Source organism: Elgaria multicarinata, chromosome 1 (genome assembly GCF_023053635.1).
Source record: "Elgaria multicarinata webbii isolate HBS135686 ecotype San Diego chromosome 1, rElgMul1.1.pri, whole genome shotgun sequence".
NCBI lineage: Eukaryota > Metazoa > Chordata > Lepidosauria > Squamata > Anguidae > Elgaria > Elgaria multicarinata.
In genome coordinates this window covers 185,204,397-185,231,175 of record NC_086171.1, presented here as the reverse complement: position 1 = coordinate 185,231,175, position 26,779 = coordinate 185,204,397, and the positions used below count along the sequence as shown (strand labels likewise).

The following is a 26,779-nucleotide window of genomic DNA, read 5'->3' as shown; positions in this document are numbered from 1 at the left end:
CACCTTTGCTAGCTTTTGCCTGCCTGTGCATCTGCCAACAGCCAAACTACTTCCACTTCCTTTATGGATGTTTCCATGGGAGAAAGGAAGAGAGGATGACACCGGTAAAAGGGCTAAATAGACAATAATGATTAGAAAGAACATGACATAAAGTGTGAGCTAAGACCATTGCAGGGTGTGTGTGTGTGTGGGGGGGTGAGGGTAGATTGTTCTAACCCTTCTACAAGATGCTCAGAAAAACTAGTCTGGAGAACAAGCTGTGAAGTCACCTGGAACTACCAAGGTCAAGCCTGAACTATACCTAATGGGGGGTAACCCACGGACAACAAATTGTGTTAACTTAGAACTAGATCATAGCATCTCATACCTAGCATGTTAGAGGCTACATTTACACAGATCTAATTCTTTCTAGCTTATTTCAGCACTTAATTCACCCTCACGAACCATATACCAGATTTCAGGGGGCCGCAATAATGAGAAGTACATCGTGGCCTCTAGGCCTGGTTCATTGTTCAGTTAGACATCCTACTTTTTCATTTGTTTGGTCATGGAGCACTAGGAAGGAAGCAGGAGAGAAAGAGTCCACGTTCCACTCCCCATATGCACTTCTTCTCTCAACAGAGCTTGCAGAACTTTAAGAAACTAACCTCCTACAAAAATTGAAGTCCCCTATGTGTGTTGACTTGGTACCATATGTTTAAATTATGGGAGCTGTGTCCAAAACTAGAACCGATTTTCTTCATTTCTTGAAAAATTGGTGGTGGCTGAAAGGAAGGATTTAGGCAAAATGGCTCACACTATGAAAATAATGAAAACCATTTCATGTAAATGACTTGTGTCAGGAAGTGATGACGGGCAGGCAGTGTAAATCCATACAGTTTCACAAGCTAATATTGGGATACAGAAAATAATCTTGTGCCAAAGGCTGATCCTGCAAGTATGGACACAATTTGGCCGGGTGTAAAGTTAAGAGAAGGGGAGGCGAGAGAAAAGTTTGCTATTGCTAGTACATCTCCTGTTTTGAAGACAGGACTCAAGTTTATATGCTTTGAAAAAATATATTAAAAAAGCATATTTATGTTGTCTGACCTCTCGTAGGGAGAGCACACACCCCTTTCGGCCCATTAGAGCAAACGGTCAGGGAATGCAGCAGATCTCTATTTTTATAAACTGAAGATGCACAACTGTGCATCAGCAAAGTGAAGGATAAGAGGTCCTGCACAGTTTTGGATGTGTGTGTATTGGGGGTGGGGGGAGAGAAAGTTTCATCTCTATCTTTAAAAATGAGGGAGATGTATCCTTTTTTTAATTCTCATTGACAAAAATAGCAGAGTTCTCCAAAAACAGAGTGGTTTTCCAACAAGTAATCCAGCAATGCGGAGAGACTGACCGCCTCAAAAGAGCTTTGCCCTGAATTTCGGGGAGGAGCAGACCCACTCTGCACGCCCCTACTAGATACAATCCACAGGGTTTGGTGGCAGTAGAGTAGCACCAGTAAAGACTAAAGGCAGCAATTTTAGTCATAACATGCAATGCCTTATGTAAAAAGAGGGTGCTCAAATTCCATTGAGTAAGCAGGCTTGTAACCATCCCGTAGTACTTATAGATATGCTATTTGTTACAAACTAAGTAAAAGCATAATTATCTGTCTCTTTTCTGTTTTATATGTTTATTATATACAATAAGCTTTAGGAAAAAACAAACACCCAGCCAGAAGCAAGTACTTCCAAGAAGTACAAAATGTTATCTTTATTTTTTTAAAAAAACATTAAACATGGAATGCTTCATACATAGAAATGTATCAAAATTATTGCTGCCTTTAAGGCAATCCCTCATTTGGCATTGACGTTTCGGACTATCTGCATATTTACAAGATCTCATAGGGCACAGAAAAATGGCAGGAAGAAGTCACCAATTTATTGGGAGAAACAAAAGAGAAATAGTGCTATTATCCCTTCCTCCTCCTTGAAAGAAGAGACAGATTGAGGGAAAACTGGAGTGCTCAGAAGCCAGCCTGGAATCCAGCTTCACTTGTATCAATATCGTGTTCCTTTAAGAGAAAAAAATATTTATCAAGATACACATCATGCTAGAAGCCACTTTTCCTTTCTGCATTTTCAGATTATAAATGCTCACTGTTTTTTAAATGGTTTTTTTTGTATTTTTCATTTCAGCAATTGATGTTGCACTAATTATAGAACCTGAACTTCAATGTGCTTTATGAACAAGACCTTTTAGTGCTGCTATACCTATAGCTCAGCTCACTCCATTCACCACCTAACCATGGCTTGATCTCTACCATTGCTTCTCTGTTGCATTCATTTTTCTTAATTTTCTATTTCTTGTCTCTCTAAAATTCTGGGCATTTCCTTCCCTAACCACAAAGGACATACATTACTTAAAGCTACCAAAGGGAAAAGGGGCACTGCTCTAAATTTCTGGGGGTGAGGAGAGGAGTATCATATAAAAGAATAGGAAGAAGGCAGCATACAGACTCATATGTACTGGGGCTATGTGCAAGAATTTACAAGGTATTTAATACTGCTTTGCATAAGGAGCATTGCAAAATCGCAAAAAAAGCTCGAAGGTGTTTGTTTTTTAAAAACAACAAAACACACTAAAACAGACAGCCCGGAGGTCAATTAATTCTGAAAGCAAATTACTTAAGCCCATTTATGATTAAATGTAATGTGGTGCCTCCACATTAGCTGGCAGAGATCAGAAAGCAGTATACTTTCCTAGAAACCTAGCTTATATATCTTCCCGTGAATCATCAAACATAGCTGTAAGAGAATTTATTTATTTGTAACGTTTATATACCGCTGAATATAATAGAATCTCTCAGGGAAATGTCCAATAGTTCACCTGATTTAGCTTCTTGAACTCCACTACTTGAAAGAAAATGTGCTCGAGGATATGTTTGGCATCTTGCTGCTCCTTTGGCAGTTTATTAGTTACCCCTAGGATATCGCCACATTTCCTGACATAGAATTCCAGATCATCTTCAGTACCTAGCAAAAATACAAAAGTAGCATGACTACATACAGATGCAAATATTGTTTTAAGTTTCCAGAAGTAAAGCATCTAGATCTTCTAAAGAATTAGACTAAAACAGCTTTCTTCTTGCTAAAGATAGGATCTTATTAATTAATTAAACCCAAAACATTTTGCCAAATATTATATTGTGACCAAGAATTGGCAAATCTAATTTTAAAAGAAACAAGGCTATTTAATTTATTTGTTAAAGCCATGCTTTATACATAATTAGTCACGTGTAGAAATAAAAAGATTTCAAAAGATTCACCTACTGAGAAATAAGTAGTAACATCACTAAGGTTTAACATTTTTGGCAGATGGTGAAGAAATTAAATGAATTAATAGCAGAATCCTTTGCTAGAGATTTTTTAAGGGTGGATTGATGTTGCAAAGACGTGAGTTCTTCGGTCAATAGGACGGTACATTTGGGAGAAATGACGGAACTGACGAATGTCACTGTTAACATCTACTAAGGCTTTACATGTCTATATGTCATCTAGATATCATGCTTCTGATGAAGCTTTCAACTCTCAATTGGAACACTTCCAAATAAATGGGATTTTCTTTAGTATCAGATTCTGCACATCTGATGTTGTTGTTATTATTATTATTTATTTATTTATTTATTTATATAGCAATTTATTTATTTATCTATTTATTCCTAAGACAGGTGGGGCACATTCCACTATCCATACTGATAGAGAGCTACTGTAGTGCTTATCACCAGGACAGCAGAATAGCAAGCTATGGGTCTGATTTTCACCAACCTTAGTTTGAAATCATATCTCAATGTGAGGAACTCTAGGTGCACAATATCCTAAGTTGTTCAAAAAAACTATTTTTTTCTTGCCCTATTATATCACCTTGAAAGTTCCCAGCCACAAATCAGTCTTAGCTAAGCAATCCCAAGTTGAAATGTTTGCACTACTCACATTTGTTTGTTATTTGGGCAAGACGAGCTTTCTCAGAAGAGAAAGTTTCATCTAAATCAAACAGGTCCAGGCTGGGAGGAGGCAGTTCTCTGAAGGCTGGTGGAAAAACCTAGTAAGGGAAAAAGTGGAACTATCATGCCCATTCCTGCCCTTACTTGTTCAAAGAAAAGAGTATTGGTAATTAAACAACTTGCATAACAGTATTGAATTTATACCACGTGAACCTCAGAAAACAAATAGCTATTCTATTTATAACTTATTCTTAAACAAGTAGACATTTGACCTTTCCAGTTTCAATTTTAGGGAAAACCAAGCATAAGATGAGAGAAAAATAAGGAACAGATATGAAGCACAAGGATTTCAGGCCACAGCAGGCTGAGTAGGTTCAGGGGATAATTTGAATATAGATAAATAAGATTAGCTGTGAGGACTTCACATCATAGGGGCACAATCCTATTGATTGTGCCACCAGTAATTGAAAACCCCTGAAATTGGAGGTATCCAATCATCCTATGTAGGGTGGCAGGAGTGGCAGAGGTGATCTTTGCCTCCCTGTCCTCCCTGCCTGCAGATTTTGCTTTTCAGCGGGGAAGGGAAGAAGGCTAGAAGAGACTCAGGATGACTTGTATGGTGGCCTCTCTAGTTGCCTCCCCTCCCTGTCCACCAGAATGCCCCCCTTTCCCACTCCTTGAGGTCTAGTTTCCAACCTCAAGAGGCAACCGAGGGAGCTCTCTCCATACCAGCTGCAAGGGGGAGGATCTCCAACTGCCCATTCCAATCCTGAAGATGTTTTACAAGCTATCCTATGGTCCCTGGGACGCTCTCCTAGGGACCATAGAATTGCTCTCTAAATAAGTTAGGTTGGCCCTGTGACGTCTTTCTAGCCTTTCCTCACTTTCACTTACTTTCCCTGAAAAACAAGCTTATTGTCATCTACTATGTACTTTGTAGGTCTGCTTCATCCACATCCCTGCTCTCATTTTCTGCTACCCTTTGCCTAAAGTCTTAAGTTGTAGCCCTCCTACCCAGACATCCTGCTTGATCCTCCCTGGCTACCCCATAAACTTTGTGCTCCCTCTCCTGTCTTTGAAATCATTCAAAAACCACGTGTTCACTTTGCTAGAATATCTCCCTGCCATTTTATCTCTTTCCTCCCCTATGTCTGAAACTTAAATACCTCAAAGAAGAAAATTGTTCTCCTTACACACTCAATGAATTGTAACAGCAAATGTCACTATTACTCACTGCTGGCTGGAGTGCAGGGAGTGGAGTTTCAAACTGAGGCTGAATAAGCTGAAGTGGTTCATATTTCACATTCAGCTGCTCATAAGACCTGTAATGTAAAGTTTTTTTGGGGGGGGGAGTTATTAGACAGCCTGTTCGTACCCTACAGACACTTCACATAACAGCATCTTATTTATGTAACAACATTTATGAATCACTTACATTAGAAATGCATTTCCAAACATACAAACAATACAGTACAAAATCGTAATAAAAACTGTATAAAACTTAGAAGAGACAATAACAAGATTGCTGAAAAAACCAGATGATTTTTGCTTTAGAGTTTTGCCATGCACTATTAACGTTACCAGCAATCCAAGATAAGACACTGGCTATGCCAAATTGTAGATAGGATTAGAAATGTGCACATGTGAAGAGGCAACATTTATCCAGCTTTCTGTTGGCATTGTATAACATACTGAAATTCAAGCATCTTATGAAACATGTTCATTGCCAAAAGTCTATTGAATTAAGGACAATTGTGTTATTTTATTACATTTTTAAAAAAGAAGAGATACTCTTTTGAGAATACTAAATGAAGTCCCAGATACTGACTTGATGATTTGGGGAAGTGCTGTAGTATCTAGCTGGTAAATGGACATGTCAAAAAGTGTTGTGAAGTCTCGTGGATTCTCATCTCCTTCCTGCAGGCAAACTCGCAGTCGCTCTGAGAGGGTGGCTATATCCGGAAGCATTGTATAATCAGATATCTGAAAATCATGGAAGTCACTATGAGCAAAGAGACAATTGGCCCTAAAAATAGACCCTTCCGAGTGTGAGAAACAATTGCAAAATAAAAAAATTAAATGTATCTTAAATCACAATCAAAACTTTGCAATTTAACAACGTGGATTTTAATCTAGTTTATCCAAGCAGCATGGTTCTAAAAACTTATGTATCTCTCAGATTTTCAAAGATTTTTTGAACAGTAAAATACGTTTGGCCAAAATAAACATATCTTCACTATGCTTCCAAATTCACAAATACCGTGATACTGTTTTTAGTTTTCATTATAAATTTTATCCATTGGTGGAATCCGCAAGCAACATCTATAGTTTTAATTTCTAGTCCCACTGCATATTCGTCACAATGTGACATTATTACAAATTTCAAAGTAATTTAAAATTTCAGGTAATGAGAAAGTTGGATAGACGTCATCTGAGCAAGTATCAAAATTACAGCTCAACTATTTTCTTTAAGCTTAACAAGGCTTCCCCCTCGCTAGGGACAAAGAAGCATAAGAAACAAAATACCAAAATCTATAAGTTTGGGAACAGTAAACTTGGCAAGTATATTTTATGACAGACAAGACCAAAGTTAATAACTACTAGAACAGTTTTTCTTACCTCTGGATCTTCTGCATCAATTTGGTTTAAATGGATGTCACTTGTTGTAAGCCACTGGAAAAGTACATCCTAAGAAACCACAGAGCCCTGTTATGTTTGTGGAATTGTTTAAATAATTAATATTAACACTGCATGAGAATACTGCATGTCCCTCAGCATATACAATTGATTAAACAGAGGGGGGGAGTTATATATCAATAGGCTGGAAAAAGCAAACATTTACAGTAAACGATTACTAGAGAGAGCATGACCACAATCCAATGTCATTTTTAGAATGACATGAACAAGTTTATGCAAGCCTCAAACTCATGTGCTCCCTCCTCCTATGTGGCTGTGAGAAGTAGTTTGGAACGTTGACTTCCAATTTTCTGTAACATCCAGACCAACAAACTGCGGTGTATCATAGGGCCAGTTCGCACATCTTGATATGCCACTCTGAAAATAACCCTTGGTGGGTGAGTTGTTCACTCGTTAACCCACATTACTCCTCACAAAATGATTGGGTAGTCTGTGGTTCTACAGAGGGAAACATTTCCATTTTCCCACCACGCTCAGATCACTGAGTACAATTTTTCCATTTGCAAGCTTTTTTTAAAAAAAAAAAAAAGTTTTTTTTTGTGCTTTGAAAGTACACAGTTGAGTATGAGCTTTCCCCCTGCCGTTAGCAAGTGCACAAATGCACACATTCGCCTGTCCACTATCTACTTTTTGCAGCAGTAGAGATCAATATCCCCTCTGTACATGTTGAAATCCCACGTGTCAATTTCATCCTCTCACTATATTAGGTCTTGAATTGATACTTGTCAGGTTCCTACCATCGCTTTAGCACTTCCCTAGATCCTCAATACCAAAAGTGGCAGCTGAAAGGAACGAGCTATTGAGACGGGTGGGTGTAATTACTGTCGGGGTATGGGTGTACCTACTGCAAAAATGCGTTCATTTTTTAAAAAATCATTTTTCGGTCATTTGTAAATATGAAAAAAACAAAATATGAACCCATTTTCACAGTAAAATGATCCATCCACCAGCAGTTATTTACACCCACCTGCCCCAATAGCTGTCTTGTTCAGCTTTAGCTTCTGGAGTTCAGAGTCAAGAGAAGCAGCCAAGAGGAGAAGGAAACTGAAAAGTGTGAGTTCATTAGCTCCCCCTCCCACAACCCCTTTTCATTCACAACCTTTTATTTTTTTAATTTTCTCAAGAGCGCTAATAGGGTCTTCTTTTTTTATCCCTTGGGTACTTCACAAGTGTGCAGATTCACCAGTCTACCTGCAGTATGCAAAAGTACAGTTGTATTTACCAGTTTGGAGCTTCCCTTAACAGTGAATGGCTGGAATTTTTAAAATAATAATAATAATTCTGAACCCATTGGTATATTTGGGGGGGGGGAAATAAGAAAACTTACAAACCGATCTGCATATTTCTGAAGCACATTTTTTTAAAAGTTGTGAACATGTTATGAACACCCCCAAGTGACATTTTTTTATATCAGTGGTGGGGTGGACGTTACTGACAATGGACGAACGCAGACTGGTGGTGGCACTACAAAGATCACAAAGAGCAGCCAGGCTTTTTGCCGCTCTTGCAGGTGGCTTTGTAGCCCTTACCAAGAATCAGCTAACAAGCAGACTTCAGGCTTCACAATTCATCAATTCTAAAAGCATATTGATTATACTGAATATAAGCACAGGAGTTTCAGTATAAAATAAATATAACCTGGAACGGAGGTACATATTGCACTACAACTTTTTGACTGTATTTGATGAATACCGTAGTACTGATTTGTTGTCTTCAAATTAACTATTGTTGATTGTTTTTGTTTCTTGATTTTTATTTTTTTTTATTTTTTTAAAACTTTTTGTGGAAAGGTGGTGTATTAATGTTTTAAGTTTATAAAATATTGGTTATAAAATCTGGGGTCAAAAGGCTGTGTTTTTCAGGTAATGTTATCCCTTTGTTTTTGCATATATAAACAATTCTCACACACTGCCAACATTATTTTTGAACCTAACGCTGAACGTCTGAACATCAAAGTTAATATTCACACCTACGGTTATTGAAGGACCTAACTATTTGTTACAGATATTCTATATGCCTTCTCTCATATGGTCTGAAGGAAGGAATAGAACAGCAAAACTTGTTCTACATTAAGAGTAAACTCACTCTGTTAAGCTTCAAGGAAAATTGATTAACTGACCATTTAGAGCATACAATATTAAAAGATTAACAAAAAATTATATAACAACTAAGGCTCACCATGATCTTGCTGTTTTCTTCTTTTTCCAGATATTGATCACTGAACATATGACAAGATCCTAGCACAGCTAGCTTGCCACCTTGATTCTATCAAACAAGAAACATATAGAGCATATTTTATAGATTATAAATATCTGTGGGAGCATCCAAAATATATGATCAAGCATGAATTAATATGAATTCATATCTGGTATACTTTTTATACTACACTACCTTAAAATAATTGTTGGGCTAGCTAGAGATCTGAACACTTGCACTCAGTGGCTCCTCACAAAAATATTATTTTTCGTCTTAACAAGAGGGGTTATTCAAGGTTTACACTACTATTTTTCTGTTCAGTTTTTCTAGCACCAGTAAATGATTCAAACAATATGGACAGCATACTCAGAGGGTAGCACAGCTCTATAATAAACAGAAAAAAGGCTGTTCCATTTTGCTTCAGTCTTGACCCAGCATTGCTTGCACAAAAACAAAGTAGCAAACTATTAAACTTTGCTTTGATAGGTTAAAGCAAACCTTAATAGTTACTGGGCTGAAAAAACCCAATGAATTTTTTTAATCCAATTTTTGGGAATTTTTAAAGTATCCGCACCACCACAAAAAACAATAGAACAATTCTAACTAGCCTGTATGTTTGCACATTTGACTTTAGTCAGAGAAACTGAAAGCTCAGAATTTTCAAGAAGCAAGAGTTGTAGCTAGGCTAGACAGAGCCATGTTCATGAAATGAAAACCTGAAATGAATGTCTATGGGCCTGTTCAGACAGCACACTAAGCCATGGTTAGGCCACTAACCCTTTTGCAGCAAATGGTAAGTGTGTTCAAACTGTGGTTATGTAGCCACTATGATTAGGAATGGTTCACACGACACTGTAAGTCATGGTTCACATGACACGCTAAGCCATAATGTTTAGCTCAAAATGCTTAATCACCGTGGCTTAGCGTGTCACCTGAACAGAGTCCACGTTTCAATGGAAGGTAACTTTATTTTTTATAAAATTGTAAGTATAGGTTTAGCATGTTTAATATGAGATTCAATTGTACCCATGTTACATTTAAAAGTTAGACTGTAAGCCTACAGCAGGACCTGCCTTCAGTTTTATTGACTGTACACCATTTTGTCTTAAAAGTGTTGGACCTTTTATTTTAGCAAAAACTAACTAATCTGGATGCTTTCCTACCAAAGTTGCACTGAAGTTATATAATGCAACATTTAAAAAGTATTTCATGGTTCATGCTATAATGTACCTTATAATGATAAAAAGCCAAGATAGGTCTATTAAGAGGAAAACAGACAGATCCCGTAGATAGAACAGCAACTGCTGGTTTCATCACATTTAGTGTAGCACCAAACGGATACACAAAAGTGAGAGCCCTATGAAAAGACAGAGAATATCAGAAGCATGTTCTATATTTCACAGAATTAAACATACTTTCAAATACAATCTTCCCACAGCAATAGTACACCTGCTCTTCTCTCAGTCCATACCTTTTTACACAACTCTGCTCCTCTGGTATGCTGTTTATGTGCGTGCGTGCATGCGTGCGTGCTTAGTGTAAAGCATCATGTCTTTGCAGTACTCTAGAAATAATAATAATGGCTTGGTTCCAAAGAATGATGAGTGGAAAGAGAACAATGTGTTAAAATTGTTCCATAAACTCTCCTTACAGTACAGTTCCTCAATGTAGTGAGAGTAGGAGCATGAGAAACATGGTGAGTAAGGAAGATTCAGCCCGAAGCATATAAGTTCTGCGACGTAAAAAGGTATTGAGAGAGAATGTCTGCAAAGTCTTCAGCAACTTCTTCCATTTTCACAAGCTCTTATCTGGATTTGGGGGGTCACTTTTTGTTACACAGTGCTCTTCCACTAGGCTGGGAGCAGCCATTCTGATAAATACAAGAGGCTGTCCACTAGTGGAAGGGCATCTTTGGATCAAATCCATTAAGTCACACTGGATTCTACTTTAGGATGTATTGAACTTCCTATCTTTCTTCTTTGCTGCGGTCCTATTTTTCTGTGTTGCATACACCAAAGAAGTCTCTAAATAAACATTACACTAAAAAAAAATTAAACAACATTATACAAAATAGTTCAATTTTATAGATTTCACATTATGGTTAACACTTTAAACAGCAATTTAGACATTCCACAGAATACTACAGAAATTTTAACAACACTTCCTCCCAACAGAAAAAGTTATTTGCAGGAAATGTCAGAATAAAAAGTCAAGACATCTGTAACATGGTTGGTAAAAAGGTACTTACTGTGAATCATTTCCACTGTTGTCTTCATCTATTATGCCAGTCACTGTTTTTCCTGCAGCTCGGCTAATTTCCCTTATTGGTGAAAACACAAAAAACAACGAAGATTTGCATTCACAAACTATAAGAAAGTTATTTCAGATAAAATTTGCCTGCACCCATATACCCTCTGCTACCAGACTTACCGATTTAAAACTCCATTGGAGACCAAAGCTTCTTTAGGATGGAAGTATTTATAATACACATTTCTCACCACAGAATCTTAGACAAATGGAAAAGACTGTTATTGGGTTTTTCCAGTAAAGCACAATGCTGGAAATTATGTGTTATGGCATCTAGTTCGTGATTCTGATTAGATGTATTAGGGGAAGTTATTTTCCCTGTGGAAGACCCATAATAAGACATATGTCTAAAACGATAGCAAAAGTACAAATAGAATTGTCACAATGAAATATATAGATGCAAAAGCTTTCTTACATTCCTCTCCTGATGCCTTCATTCTCAGTTCACTGTTGCTGTACCAATTGTGCTGCAACTTGGCAGGCTATTAACTTTAAATCAAGGTGCTTTGGTACCTCACATTAATGCATCTTGCAAAAGCTCTTGTGTATTGTTCTGTTCTAGCTTCTACTCAGAGCAGCCCATGCACTGAGGACATAGGGAGGAGTGGGCTATTGCATGTTCTAAGGCACAGTACATGTTAGTTGAAAGCAGGAGTGGGCAATGCATGGCCAGCGCAATCTTCCCTAATTTGTTGAGTCTTTTGTTTTAAAAAATGGCATCCATCGCTGCTACACAGCACCAATAGGGACAAAATTAGTATGAAAAAATTCTAACTTTGACAATTTTGGCCCTTTGTAGCAGCCCGAGATGTCATTTAAAAAATAATAATACTTTTTTTATATATCCATGGTGAAGGGAGTTGAAAATAGCTTCCAGATCTCCCCAAGTTTCCAATGTCTCGCTTAAAGTAAAAGGCCTGGATAGTTACCACACAAGTGACATAACAGTAGCATATGGTAGGGGATGTTTAGCTGAAGCCTGAAAGAGAGTCACTCTAAACTTTGCTCTCTGCTCAGAGTTAAAGGATTGCAGCCATAGCAAATATCACATACCACAGATATTATTTATTGTAGGATTCACTTTACCTAATATTTTCAAACTCTGCAAGTATGTAAAAGTGGAGAAGATGACAAAACTACAATCAAACTCTGTCTCTAGTCTTCTTTGGCCTTAACATTATCAGTCTTGGATACCAAACAACAAAATATGCTCAAACTGATATAAAGTAGTCATTTCAAATTACACAATCTGAACACATCTTCAAGAGTGACAAAAGAAGAAAAACTGTCATTAGGTAAATTATTACCATTGTTGACCATGATCCCATACTCTTCTAATAAGAAGTTGATGTTGGTATCATATCGAGATTCACCACCTTCTCCCAGCATCACCAAAATATCCCCACCACTTTCTAGGTACTTCTTCAAAACTTCAAACTGAGAAGAAAAAAGCACAAAAAGTTAGTCCTGTGCACCAAAGGGTTTCAGCGCAAAAGATTTTACTGTTCTTAGCCAATTTAAGTCTTGGAAATTAAAGTGGTCACATTGTATGATTTGTGCATACTTGTAAAATACAACACCTCGTCATTTAAGAAACCCCTTATTATTTTTATTACAAAACAAGTGGCAGATTAATCCTAAAAATGGCTATAGGTTAAGCAGTGCAATCAGGAATTTACAATCTAACACATGATCTACTGCTTGGTGTTCATCAGAGATGTGTTGACTTCAGTCTTGCAGAGTCTACTTTTTCTTTCTCTTTCTTAATTCCTGTGAATCCACTGTGTTTTAAATCTATAAAGTATGAGTGCATACTCAGGATTTTTTAACCGTTAAGGCACAGCTAATATGTATTAAGTAATTCGGAGGTGGCACTCTTGCTTAACTACATAAGAGGGTTGTTCGCATGTAACCATAGCAAATTGAGGGTTATTTAACCCAAGTTATGTTCTGGTGCAAGATGGGCTTGTTCCACAGCCTTTTTGAATAGTCAACCCCCAATATGGGTGTTGCTATGTGATGTCCAAACCTGGACACTATAGATTAATATTGGGTTAAAAAATCCACAGTTACCCTATCTACTAATTGTAGGTTAACTGCAGGTTGTTTAACACATGAGTAACCTATAGTATCTGGGTTGATATGTCACATAGCAACTCCCGATTGAGAACTGAATATTCAAAATGGCCATGGAATGTGCCCAGCATGCACCACAGCAAATCTTGGATTAATTAACCCACAATTTGCTGCTGTTACGAGCAAACTGGGTCAAGAAGTTACTCATGTGTTTTTGAAAACTACGTACTTCAGCAGCTGTGAACTTTTCTCTGGGTCCTGCTGTAATCCACAGTTTTACTCCAGCCAGCTTCTCTGAAGTGATTTCATCTTTTAAGCTAAGGACAAATTAACAAGAATATATGTTACCCTGCAATCACAACAGCAAGTCACCAAAAGTAGTTAAACTGAAACTTTATTTCACACATAACGAGCAAAGGAACCATGGCTTATTAAACCACAACTTGTTCAAACTATGTTTGTGCATGCAACCCATTCACTCCCACTTTGCTCTTCCTGCTAGCATGAGTAAATAAATAATGTTACATTCAAATTTGGGATTATTTATTTATTTATTACATTTTTATACCACCCAATAGCCGAAGCTCTCTGGGCTGTTCACACACAAAAAAAGCTTGTCCAAACAAGCAAGGATTCATAAGAAAATGACAAATCCTGGTTTACAGCTGGTTTATGATCCTGGTTTGTTTGAGTATAATAAACCACAATCTTACATTGGGATGTAATGCTAAGACACCTATGCTGGTTTCGTTTACCTTCTCACATGTGCAGGAAGAGCGAATGCCCTATGTCCACACTGTGGTTTAATCAATCCTGGTTTATTAAAAGTCACACTACAATCAATTTTCCTTCCCCAACTTGGCGCCCTCCAAATGTTTTGGAATACAGCTCACAACATTCCTTATCATAGGCCATACTGGCTGGAGCTGATAAGAGTTGGTCTAAAACATCTGGCGGGCACCAGTTTAGGAAAGGCTGTTTAGGACAGAATTGTGTCCTCAACATGCACATCAACTTCCATTCCAATATCTCAAACTTCATGAGCAAATATATCAATTATAATATATTTTGCATTATCTTCTCCACTTTGAAAATATGCATATGAGTGTAGCTGATATCCAAATTTCAAATGTGAACCAAAAACAATACCTATTAGCCTCAGCTGATTGTGAGGCTGAGGCTGAGGCAAGACTTGAATGCAGTATTAGGCAACCCACATTCTGCCAATACACTCAGCTAAGACAGTATAAGAAGCTTGTTTAAAATCTGTAACTAGTATAATAATATGCAAACTCTGTGTATAATATTGGTGAGCAGCAATGTAACTACTGAGGGGAGGCCTTGCCTGGGTACTCTCAAGCATTTTTATTCTTTCCTCAAACTTTAACACTAGCCCAGAAACAATGTTTATGTCTTACTTTCCTTCTCATATAAGTGATAAATCCTGATAGCTGACATATATCAGAAAACACATAAAACATTGTGAACTCCACTCACCTTTGTATTTTCCAATTACTACGAAGTTTTTTCTGTAAAATCCTATAGCCATTGCTCATAGAAAAAATCTCCTTTTTGGAGGCATTGAAGACAATTATATTCCGAAGCTCTCCCTCCATATTCACCTCAAAGATAGAAGAGCACAAACACATAAACAAAGGAAAAGCAAACAAGTGCTATAGTGTTCATAAATTTCTAAGAACTTATTTTGCCCAGAGATTACCGTGGAATGTTTTATTGATCATTCCAGCAAATAGATTGTGACAATAAAATAGAAAGAGTAGATCCAAGGTCTCTCAATTGTGTTCAGTTTTACTGCAATTTTGAAACAAATATCTGGGGGTGGGGGTGGGTTAGGATTAAGAACTACAGTTTAGGCAATAATAAATCATAGCTGCCCACAGCTATGGTTTATTATTGATTTAATAAATCAAAGATGCCCACAGATGCATACTTGCTCTTCCAAGTATACAGTTGGAAGGGAGTTTCTGGAATCCAGTTTCCGGTGCATGATCTAGAAGTCCCACTGTAACTGATGACATTTAAGCCCTTGCATGTCTATTCAAAAATAAATCTAACTTCCATTGGAATTTACTCCCAAATGTGCATAGGATTTCAGTTTGAGATAAGATTACCTGGGGCTTGTTGGGAATTCAGATAACCAAGATCCTAATATTAAGGGTTCCGCACAAGACACACTTCTACAGCAAAAGGATCTTTCCCAATGGGGCTGGAGGGGGCAGGCAGAAAGGAGAGGAAAACTCTACTGTCATACAGGAAACAGAAAGGTCATATCACCAATTGAGTGGAAAGTAAATGAATACCCTCATTCTAAGTCAACACCCCTTATTGCACTATTTAATGGAAATCCTTTATTTCAAATACTCCAGTTTCAGAGAACAGATTCACAGCACATTTGTTAGAAACAAAAGTAAAGTTACAATGAGCAGCACAAGGCAGAAATTAAACAGGAACTCACTGACATACGCAGCTTTACCTGCCGAATTTCTGTCTTTCGCACAACTCCGCTGTAGCACCCCGGTTGTGGAACGAGCTCCCCAGAGAGGTCCGCCTGGCGCCTACACTGTACTGCTTTCATCGCCAGCTGAAGACCTTTTTATTCACTCAGTATTTTAACACTTAATTTTAACTTAAATTTAAATTTTACTGTTTTAATTCTGTATTTTAATCTTATAATCAACTTTGCTGTGTGGTTTTATCCTGGTTGCGCTTTTTATACTGTATTTCGTAATTGTGTTTTTAACCTGTTGGATGTTTTTTGTGGTTTTAATTTTTGTGAACCGCCCAGAGAGCTTCGGCTATTGGGCGGTATAAAAATGTAATAAATAAATAAATAAATAAACTGTTAAAAGCACGGAAGCCTTAACTAGGGCACTATTATTGGTTCTACTACGGCATGAACTAACCACATTCGTCGGGGGTTCCCTCGCTTGCTGCAACCGCTGGGAACCCCTTTCAGCAGCGAGCTTTGAAGGAGGTGGGGAAACATTTTAAAGGGACCAGACAGACCACTGGACCTCTAAAGAATATTTTCCGTTGCTAACTCGCTACTGAGAGAATGGCCCGCGTGGCTGCAGGGCAAAGGAAATGTCCTAGAGGTGGACAACTTGTGGCCCTCCATATATGTTGGCCTACATCTCTCATCAGATCTAGCCAGCATCGCCAACGCTGAGGGAAGATGGGGATTGTACGCCCAAACATCTGGGAAGGGCCACCAGCTGCCCCCCCCTCCTCCTCAATGCTTCGGGGAGGGGCATCGACGGCGTCTCCCTCACTGCAACTGCATGTTCTGCCGTCGCCCGCTAAGGACAACGGCATTTGAAGGGTCCCGCTGAGGGCACTTTGCCGGGGAGGGGGCTCACGCAGAGCAGGGCCGCCCCTGCCCTGTCGCCACCTAGAACGGCAGGGCTATGGAAATGGGAAGCGAGGGGGAGTCGAGCCGAGTCCGCATCGTACCTGCTCACTCGGACTTCTCCTCCATACATGTCTCGACAGGAGGGAGGAGGAGAAGCTCACAAGGGTAAGTTAATTTACCTGCGGGGTCGCCACCATGTTTCCGCGGACCCTCCAACTGCAGAGCAGCGGCAGCAACGCGCGGTAACTAAGGGCCGCTCCCACCCTAGCAACATGAGTCCCCGCTTACTGCGCATGCGCTTAGCGCGACTGAGCTGGCAAAAACGAGGAGCGGGGAGGAGGAGCGGGGCCCACGTTACGACTGAAGTGGTGGCAGTACAGACCCGTCGGTAGCCTCTTTGAACTTAAAAGGGGGAAGGAATTCGCCGGCGGAATCTTCCATTCTCCGAGGAAGAGGGGGCGCGCGCGCTGGATTCCACCAATGCTAGCCGAGGAGGCGACAATGTATTTTGCAAATGGTTTTATTCTGGAAAGGCACCAGATACAGAATAAAGCGGTGAATACATAAAGTGTAGATATATCGTAGTATACAGAGTAGAGGTTTCGGAGCTGTCTACCTTTATTCCCTACCTACGTCATTGCAGCATCCTCTTAACATAAGGATCTCCAGATTTTTAGCCTACAAGCCCCCCCCCCCCCGCTGCCTCCTGGCTAGGGCTGATGGGAGATGTAGGACAAACATCTGGAGGCCTACAATTTGTCCACCTCTGGCTTAAAAAGTAAAATCAAAAAGCTCCCTCACACACACACTTTTCCACTATATTTTGTGGCATTTTGGTTGTTCCTAATAAAGGTATCACTCAAATATGGATTTCGGATTTAAAAAATGAAGTTTGTACACATCTGATATATCAGAAAATGTCCCAAGGGAGGTGAGGTGTTCAGTTCAGTTCAGATTTACACACACCCCTTCCAGTGCATTTCAATAACAACCATTTGGTAAGGGATGTTTTATTTATTTATTTATATGGCCTTATTGAGAAAAACAAACAAACCAGAGTATAGCATTACAACCCATTCTGGTGGCCGTCCTCAAAAAGATATAGTTAACATGACTTCATTCTGAGGTTTTCAGATTAGGGTACAGATGATACTGTTTTGTTCAGCTACTAAGGATGGTCCCTAAAACTACCATCATAACCAATAATTTAGCTGTGGTACATTCCAATAGTGGTTTTTTTCAAGTGATGAAGGCCACAATCCTATAACCACTTATCTGGGAGTAAGCCCATTGAACGCAATGACACTTCTGAGTAGATACGTATCAGATTGCAATGTGTGTTTTTACATACGACAATTACAATTCTTGCACATTATGATTCTAATAGTAATAGAAATGTCAAATATTAGTCTAAAAGAATCAAACTACAGATATTACCAAAAAAAGTACACTTAATATAGAAGAAGTGGAAATATTAAGGACACAAGTGCCAGCTGCCTGCGTGAAGCCCACAAGTAGGACATGAATGCAATAGCACTCAATATTAGCTTTATTCAGGCATTCCTGGAGTGTGTGGGTTCAACAAGCGAGATGGGCTCTAGCCCCGCTCTCTCCATAGCTGTTCTTGTTGTGTGGCGCATGACTGAGAAGAGGGCAGCCCTGTCTATCCTTGGGGACTCTCCATGCAATCCAAAATCCTGGATAATCAAGAAAAGTGCGAACTTGGAGGGGGGGGGCAAGAAAAGTGAGAATCTGGGGGGAGCACTCCAAATATTCCCCCCCCTCGACACACACACAGTCAAATCCTTTCAAGTAAGCAGGGTTCCAGCACCTGAATGCTAGCCTAGTCACAGATTTAAATATAGTGTGGAAAACCACGGCCTTACAAAGCATTTTATAGATGTAAGGGCAGAACTCTTTCTATTGGATGCACCATATTACAGCACATTAAAGAATGTTGCTACCAGGCACATTTAAAAATGGGTTCTGGCAAGGACTGCCCAGGAATATTTAATGATATATGTATGAAAGCAGGCAAGATGCTGATGCTTTAGGAGGATCAGCCAGATATGTTCTCAATCAACTCAGGAACCAACATAGGCACCCACATACAATCTAAAAATCATGGCACTGTAGTGTCACGTTGAAAGTCAGACAGATCCAAGGTTATCTATCTAGTATGTCAGCAGTAACCTTTAAAGATTTTCTTGCTTGTGGAAGTTCATCAGACCAAAATCAGTAGTTATTCATCCATGCCAATAATACTGTACAGATGCTCAGATAAGTAAGATCTTGGATGTGTATTACAAGGAAGACGGAACAAGACAGTTGGTTATTTTTCACACGGTCACCTAAACCTTGATTATTCAAGAAACTGTCCTCTTTAAAATAGATTATACTTTGTTTTAATTAAGTTTTAAATATTTACCAGAATAAAAATGGGAGGGGGGGGTTCACAAGATAAAATGCATGCATCTTACAATGCTGTTATGCAGTATTCTCAGCATAGCAATGAGCAATTCCCAGAGACTGGCAGTCAGGAAAAACTGTCATATGAACCAATCCCTTTTTTCAACCATTGCCCTGATAACAAAGGAAAGCAAAAAAGTATTCTCAGAGTAAGCTTAGATACTAGAGGCATATCTTAATACATAGTTAAATATAGTAGCTTAAAATAAATAAATGCACAGACATCTCACACAAGAGAATGGATGCTTTTGAGGCAAAACCTGGACGTAGGTTTTTAAAAGACAGGTGTTTTAAAGGTAGAAAGGCACCAAACCCCAGCAGTTGTTTCTATAGTGCTTGTGGTGGGAGATCCAGGACAAATAAAAGGAAGAACTTCTTCACACAGCACATAGTTAAATTATGGAACTCACTTCCACAAGATGTAGTGATGGCCACCAATTTGGATGGCTGTAAAAGGGGGTTGGATAAATCCCTGCAGGCGAAGGCTATCAATGGCTAGTAGCCCTGATGGTTGTGTGCTATCTCCAGTATTCGACACAGTAAGCCTGTGTGCACCAGTTGCTGGGGAACATGGGTGAGAGGGTGCTGTTGCACCATGTCCTGCTTGTTCATCCCAGGCTGACGGCTGGTTGGCCACTGCGTGAACAGAGTGCTGGACTAGATGGACTCTTGGTCTGATCCAGCATGGCACTTATGTACTTATGTTCCTTATCACAGTTGAGTTCTCCACAACCCTGGGGTATACCTTGCTCTTTGTATTACTTTAAAGGCATGGGAGGGGGAGCCCTGGCTTTATTTCAGTTCACAGCAATCACATTTGTGTTCTTATGCATACTAAGAGCCCATTATAATCCATTCTGGTTCGACCTATATAGTTCATTAGCAGGATGGATGCTTTTTGCCTTTAGCTGGTAGCAGGGGAAATTCATTTCTAGACTGAGCCTGCTTTGTTATTCAATTCAAGATCTTACTTATTCATGTTTTGTAGGAAGACCCCTTTTCCAGTCTAAGAGATTTAAGATGAATGAATAATTTCAAATGATTCAGACTGGAACATTAGTGATTTATAAAAAAATACCCTGGGAAAGATAATAATGTTTTGGTGTAAAACCAAGGTAATGAGGCTGCACACCAAGGCAGTTTTAGTTGCACCAGCTGGAGGCTGGAACACCCCATTTTGTAAATAAAAGATTACACATGGGTACAAGTCATTTGTGCTCAGCAGCCCTTAATAGGCAGGTCTTTTAATCAGATCTGTCTTAGCTTTATGTTCTTAAAACCAAAATCCATTGCCTGTTCTCTATCTATGCTGTAAAGAGGTAGTTATGAACAGACCCTTATCACTATGCAGCTTTCAGATAAAGGGGAAGAAATGAACAAGGTTACTAAAATGTGAGCAGACAGAATTGGCAACAGTTCCAAGGTAAGATGACAAGTCACTGAATCTAGAACTGGTATAAAGGGGAGGGGTATCTGCTGTGCCACTCCCATCAATGCCAGTTAGCTATGGAAAGTGCTTTCCATTCTGAAAAGAAACACTCATTCAAACTTAAGATAGCATCACTTCTAGTTCTTAATTTGGGTGGGTGGTGGTGGTGGTCCGGAAGCAACCAATTTGGGAAGAGAGGATGCAAATGTAGGACTAGACTAGCTACAAGGAATTGTGTTTGTGTATGTGGGTGGGTGAAGGGATGTTTTAGAATTCACTGGCTAGCCCCAAAGGATTTCCCCGGGAATCCCCTATGGGAATCTTGAGGGTCTTCAAAAAGAAGGATGAACTAGAATTGTGTCATGGGCTAGAAGGCCAAAGAGAAGGTAGCCAGGATGTGAACTGTACTAGGGTGAATCACAAGTCGCAGACAATCTGAACAGGCACTGCACCCAACCTAAAACAACTGAAGACAGAATAACTGGTCATCTAGAATACCTTGGGTCACACTGAAACAACCTGTACCAATCCGAACAGAAGTTAACCTGCATTCTCATAAGACAACATCAGTTTTGGCACAAGATTGTATCAATTAATGCATTCAAGTCTGTAGAAATGGAATAATTTTAACTAGAATAATGAGCATTTCCTTAGTAAGAGAAACATTCACATTATGAGGTCCAATATCTCAAAGCTGGAGATCTTGATTCTGTTCCAGTTAGAAGATTAGTCAGAGAACAGCGGCTTCCTCTGATTTAAATAAAGAGTGAATACTGGGTTTCTCAAGACTTCATGCAGGTTTCTTTAGTCTTCATCATTCGGTGCATAAGAAAAACCCAGAAAAGCATCACTTGCACTGGAACTGCTGGCAGCTAAGTCAGGGGTACGGGCAATGGAGCTGGAGACTGCTTCCCGAGTGAATTCTGGGTCAAAATGCCGTAGATCAGCAGGCCCAGCCTTGAAAAGTAAAAACAGATTATTTCCAATGAGCAAGCTTCAGCTTGTAACAACTGTTACCATTTTTTTATTATTAATATAGAATGTCAGAGTACATGCAGGAAAGAGGCCCAAGCAGAGGGTTTGCTTCTTAAGCTCCAATCTGCTAAAAAGCATTGAAGTTTAAGATAAACATACCCTTCTCCAATATGGTGACTTGTACTTCACCTTTACATTGTTTCTACATCTGCACCCCTATGAGCTGAGGCAGTAGAGGGCCTTATTTTTCAGAAAAGACAGACTAATCTGAATGCTCAATTCGGACAACAAAGCCAAACCACAGGCTTACATATCTGCCACACACACACACCCAACACACACACAGCCACACACACAAACACACCTTAGTTAGCAATAACCTAGTTTGTTGTGATGGGTAAAATTAGGATTCCTCCAAACCATTGTAGAACTCTCAACCAGAACTGGAAACTATTTCCAACTATTGGGTTTGCATACCATCCTTTGCCTCTAAACCAGAATTGGAAACTTTTGGTTTAGAGGCAAATCATGCTACGCAAGCCCAACGTGCAATCTCAATAGCCAAACCATGGTCCAGCTATGATCTCTGGACTGTACTAGCATGTCAAAAGTCAGGAAAGTCCTTGACCCACAATAAAATGCAGATCCTGTGGGTTTCTGTCCCACAAACCCTGAAAGAACCAGAGCAGATGACCTCTTCCAAGGATCTCACAGAGCAATCCCATGGTCCTTGGGACCATAGGATACAGTGGATCTCCCCTCCCAAGTCTGTAGATACTGCTATGACCTCAGGAGGGGGAAATCAGAGATTGGATCATTCCCCCACCCCTTCACAGCCGCTGTGCAAAACACCACTGTGGCTGCTCTTCTGAGGCTGCTACAGTATGGAAGAGCTTGGGGAGAGAGAAAGGGTGAGGGAGACGGTGGGCAAGAAGGAGAAGGAGCGGCAAGGATATCCAGGATCCCTCCATCGCCCATCCTGCCCACGACAAGGTAAGTCAGCTAGACAAGTCTTGGCTCGTTTAGCTATAAATGTGAAGAAAAGGAGGAACAGGAGGTGTTTCCTCCTTCCTCCTCCTCCCGTCCTGCTGGACTCTTGCTGGCAGGGCATAGATAGAGGGCTCTGATCTTGGAACCCTCTGTCTATTTAGTGGCAATACTTTATAACTTGTGCTTTCAGTCCCTACTCCCCGGTAAAGTGGAAAACTGGTAAAAACTTTTTAAAAAAATGCATTTTCAATATGGTGTATTATTATTATTATTATTATTATTATTATTATTATTATTATTATTATTCCTATCTGCTCTTCATCGCTCTGAAATCTTGGATGTGGAGCAGTATACAAATATTCAAAATAAATAAATATATAAATAAATAAATTAAAACTCCATATGACAGAACAAGCTACTTACCACATTAGGATCAAATGGAGGAGTAATCCTCTTATTATACAAGTCATCCCAGTTTATTGGACTAAAGAACATATGGTTCTTTATCTCGAGCTATGAAGAGAAAATGCATAAATATCAGTCAGCTGGTCACTCAAAAGGGTTTCTTAAATCTGATTGTGCATATATTTGCCTACACCTCATGGCAATTATCTGTACACCTAAATCTCCATGCATATGTCACCCCAGACTCCCCAATAAAAAAACTTGTGCATACCATCTCTCTCTCTCTCAATCCTTCAGAACTCTCTTAAGCTCTTTCACAGCCCAAAATTAAGAGTGTACAAAGGTGCACAAAGTTTTAGGTATACACATATAGTCACAGAATACAACACTAATTGAAAGAAGCAGCCCATATGTCTAGTATTATGCTGCATCGGGAGGAAAGCTACTATGTCAAGAATAGCAAATGGTTTAATCAAGAACAACATGTCAAGAACAGCAATGACACTTTAATCATTGTATACCATGATTAAAGTATGGTATACAATGAAAGTATACCATGAAAGTGGCCAGTAGCTGACGTTGTTCAGCATCCATCATGCCCATGAACAGGCCTTATATGCCAATTATAGCTCTTTAAATACAAACATTGGCAGCTGCCCTCTGTGCTGAATGAATTTGACTACTCAGAACTACTCCCCATACTGCTTAAGCCCCAAGTCTTTGAGTTATTACTACTGCCTACTAGTATTAAGTATTTATTAAGCAGGAACAATGTACTCCAAAACAGACATGCTCCCTTCCCAGAGGTGTTAAAATCCATGCAAGACAGCAGGACAATAGTGAAGGAAGCAGAGACAACTCGATAAGGAAATAGTAAAGCTGGGACAAGGTAGATTTAGCCAGTAATAGACATAAAAATGGGAGGCTGTAGTGAAATAGTGCAGATGTTGAAATATTGCTCTCTCAGGAGGTATAGAGCTTTTCAATGAGACAAGGAATGTATCATTGTGACTGGCACTCCAGAACAAGTAGTTTCACATACAAAGTCTGTCTTGGCTCCCAGTCTCTTCTTCTGATCTTTATGGAGAAGTCCTTGCAGGATATCACAAGCTGCTATGGTCTTGGTTCCTTGAATCTGAAGTGGCTTGTGAAGAATATTATCATACATCTGAGACACATCCCGGCTATAAAATGGAGGCTGATAGCAGAGAATAGGGAGAGAGGGAGAAAGGTCAGTTGCATAAGCAAACTATTTATTCACATATCAGTTTCACACAGACTGTAATTTATGCTAGTTTTGTTTCTGTAATTTCAGAGCATCATAAGATGGGGGGGGGGGAATCGCATTGCCTTACTGTCACTTCCTCCCGCTTCTGTACCACATTACTTCCTCTTTCTTTACACAGAGAAGAAAGAGGAAGTAAACAATGATCACGTGGCCCATTCAGTGGGCGTTTTTATCCCGCTGCTTCTCCAGCACATGGCAGGAAATGGAAGGACATTTTACTGCAGCCAAAAAAGTAGGATTTTCCGGGTCTTTTTTTGCGATGGGAAAATGAGCAGAAGGGGTGGGAGATGCACAAGAGGCATACGGCGGCATCAAAAGTACCTGCAAAAAGCCATGAGTGCCCAGTAACAAGCATGCAATAAAACGCTCCTCTGATGATGTGCTAAGAGGAAGGGCCAGGGAGGAGAGGGAGAATTGTATGCTAAACAAGTTCATATGCTACCATGCAGTGCTGGCTCCAGGTCCCATTGCCTAGGAAGTCCTCTGAGTAAGGCTCCCTCAATGACCCCCTCCCTCATCAAGTCTTATCTTTTCACTGCCATCGTCACCAGCTGCTATTGCTCCTCATCCTCTTTCTCTTCATTGTTCCCACTTGCTTGCTTGACAGCAAGAACTTGTGAGCAGGTAGACAGTAGCATCCATTGCTACTCCTTCTCATCAACACCACTGTCCAGGTCAGAGTAAGAAGCAAGTGATCAAGCAATTTGCAGGGGTGAAAAGGAGGGGCAATTTCAGGGGACTTATCTCAGTGGGTTGCTGAGGATCAGGCCCTTGCCAGGTGCCCAACCAGGCCTGCCCTTGATTCCAGTCCTACTACCACTGGTTGTTTCAATCAAATCATGACATGAACAATTCTATCAGTTACTTAACTGTGACCAAGGGTGCAGTGCACAACCTGCTCTGCCTTATTGATATAACCACATCCCATCCTGCACAGAAGCATAGATGCCCAACATAGCTGGGATCCAGATATTACATGGCCCACAGTCTGTGAAACAGTTCTCAACACTGCTGCAAGTGGTTGGCACAGCAGTTATTAGAACTATTGCCTGCTTTCAGTCCTGGGGCCCTTCCACACGCCGTACTGAAGGCGCATGCATGCGCCCCAAGTACGACCCCAAAAGGATATTGTGCACTACATCCAGAAGAGACGGAGGAGGAGGAGGCTGGGGAATCCGGGCGAGTCCTTGCTGCCGCCGCCTCCCTGCCAGCCTCCTGCTGCCTGGGTAAGAGCGACCCGGGTTGGAGAGCTCGGCGGAGGCGGAAGCTGAGCTCTCCGACCCAGGTCTCTCTTACCCAGGCTGCAGGAGGCCGGCGGGGAGGCGGCGGCAAGGACTCGCCCGGATTCCCCAGCCGCCTCCTCCTCTGTCTATTCTGGCTGTAGTGCACAATATCCTTTTGGGGTCGTACTTGGGGCGCATGCATGCGCCTTCAGTACGGCGTGTGGAAGGGCCCCTGGTACCTAAACCGGAAGCAATATTAGGTTTTAAAAGCTTACCAAGCCAAACAGCATTTCATAGAGGACTGCTCCAAGGCACCACCAGTCTACGGTTCTGTCATAAGGCTGTTTCTTCAGCACCTCTGGAGCTAAGTACTGATAAAGGATAAAGCATTTTAAAACAACAACCTCACCATACACACAAAACACCACTGACAAAGTATTCCAGTCACTTTCCAGGAGCCAAATATGACTTCTTGGTTAAAAGTAGTATGAAAACATGGGCAACACTTTGCCACATAAAGTATAGTGTTTCTAGATTTTCATAAGGTGGTGAAATAAGATGGCCACCCATGTTTTATAGAGTGGTACACCCAAGCTGTGTCTAAACCGCTCAAATTCAGTTCTGGGTACAGTTTCATTGCTTGTGACTCCTCCTCAGAACAGAAATGTAAGCTGCTTCAGCTCATCACACTCAGGGCCTTGCTAGACGAGGCCTCATTGTTTCACAATGAAGAGCTCCATGTTGTTTTGGGCAGAGTGCTTCCCCTAACTCCTTCTTTGAGGCCCGGTTTCCCTGCTGTGCGTCCAGACGCACAGGGGAATCCGGGGTCAATCCGTGCTCAGACCTCCCTTAACGCGCCATAAGCAAAGTCGCTTATGGCGCGCCTTTTCCGCAGCCCTGGCCTGAGGCCGGGACTGCAGAACTTCTAGCAAGGTCCGTGGCTGTGCCCATCAGGCCGGGGGGGTTCCCGGGGGGGGACATAGAGGGGGAAGGCCGGACCGGCAGGAGAGGGGGACCGGCAGGAGAGGGGGATGGCGGAGGGCGACACGGGATGACACGGGAGGGCGACACGGGATGACAAGGGATGGCGGAGGGCAACACGGGATGACACGGGATGGCGGAGGGCGACACAGGATTGCGGAGGGTGACACGGGATGGGGACGGGGAGGGAGGGCGGGGAAAGAGTGGGCAGGAGGCATGGGAGGGGATCAGGAGCGGATGGGGGGGGCTTAATTAAAAAAAAAAACACCTACCTTTTCCGGAGTCTTCGGGGCGCACATGGCCCCTTTAACAACAAAAAAAAAATGGCCGACGCTACGGGGCTTCCGCAGTCCCTGCGTGTCGGCCGTCTAGGAGGCGGGGCGGCGCGCAC

The 26,779-nt window shown here is 40.6% G+C and overlaps 2 protein-coding genes across 5 annotated transcripts in view; both read right to left on the bottom strand.

Moving 5' to 3' along the window:
- Window positions 1-1,693: 1,693 nt before the first annotated feature.
- IFT52 (intraflagellar transport 52) lies at window positions 1,694-16,881 on the bottom strand. The gene is made up of 14 exons (XM_063120014.1): window positions 16,808-16,881; window positions 14,753-14,877; window positions 13,485-13,572; window positions 12,487-12,616; window positions 11,303-11,378; window positions 11,121-11,192; window positions 10,103-10,229; window positions 8,855-8,941; window positions 6,599-6,667; window positions 5,808-5,962; window positions 5,214-5,301; window positions 3,969-4,077; window positions 2,866-3,011; window positions 1,694-2,050 (listed from the first exon to the last, which is right to left on the bottom strand). The coding sequence occupies exons 1-14, from the start codon at window positions 16,823-16,825 to the stop codon at window positions 2,003-2,005; spliced, it is 1,338 nt and encodes a 445-aa protein (XP_062976084.1). The 5' UTR covers window positions 16,826-16,881; the 3' UTR covers window positions 1,694-2,002.
- Window positions 16,882-17,130: 249 nt separating this feature from the next.
- Window positions 17,131-26,779, bottom strand: part of SGK2 (serum/glucocorticoid regulated kinase 2) — a 53,912-nt gene continuing 44,263 nt past the window's right edge. For all 4 annotated transcript variants that reach the window (XM_063145446.1, XM_063145432.1, XM_063145453.1 and 1 more), the window contains 4 exons: window positions 25,683-25,778; window positions 23,939-24,094; window positions 22,915-23,004; window positions 17,131-21,483 (listed from right to left, as the gene is read on the bottom strand). In XM_063145446.1, coding sequence (XP_063001516.1) covers window positions 21,331-21,483; window positions 22,915-23,004; window positions 23,939-24,094; window positions 25,683-25,778 — 495 coding nt within the window. In that variant the 3' untranslated portion in view covers window positions 17,131-21,330. The remainder of the gene's footprint in view (window positions 21,484-22,914; window positions 23,005-23,938; window positions 24,095-25,682; window positions 25,779-26,779) is intronic.

Excerpts from the sequence above, each read along its gene's own strand:
- IFT52 (XM_063120014.1), bottom strand. Across the intron at positions 11,193-11,302 it reads TCCAATGGAGTTTTAAATCG|GGAAATTAGCCGAGCTGCAG; the intron begins GTAAGTCTGGTA and ends TTCACCAATAAG. Across the intron at positions 3,012-3,968 it reads TGCCCAAATAACAAACAAAT|GTACTGAAGATGATCTGGAA; the intron begins GTGAGTAGTGCA and ends TATTTTTGCTAG.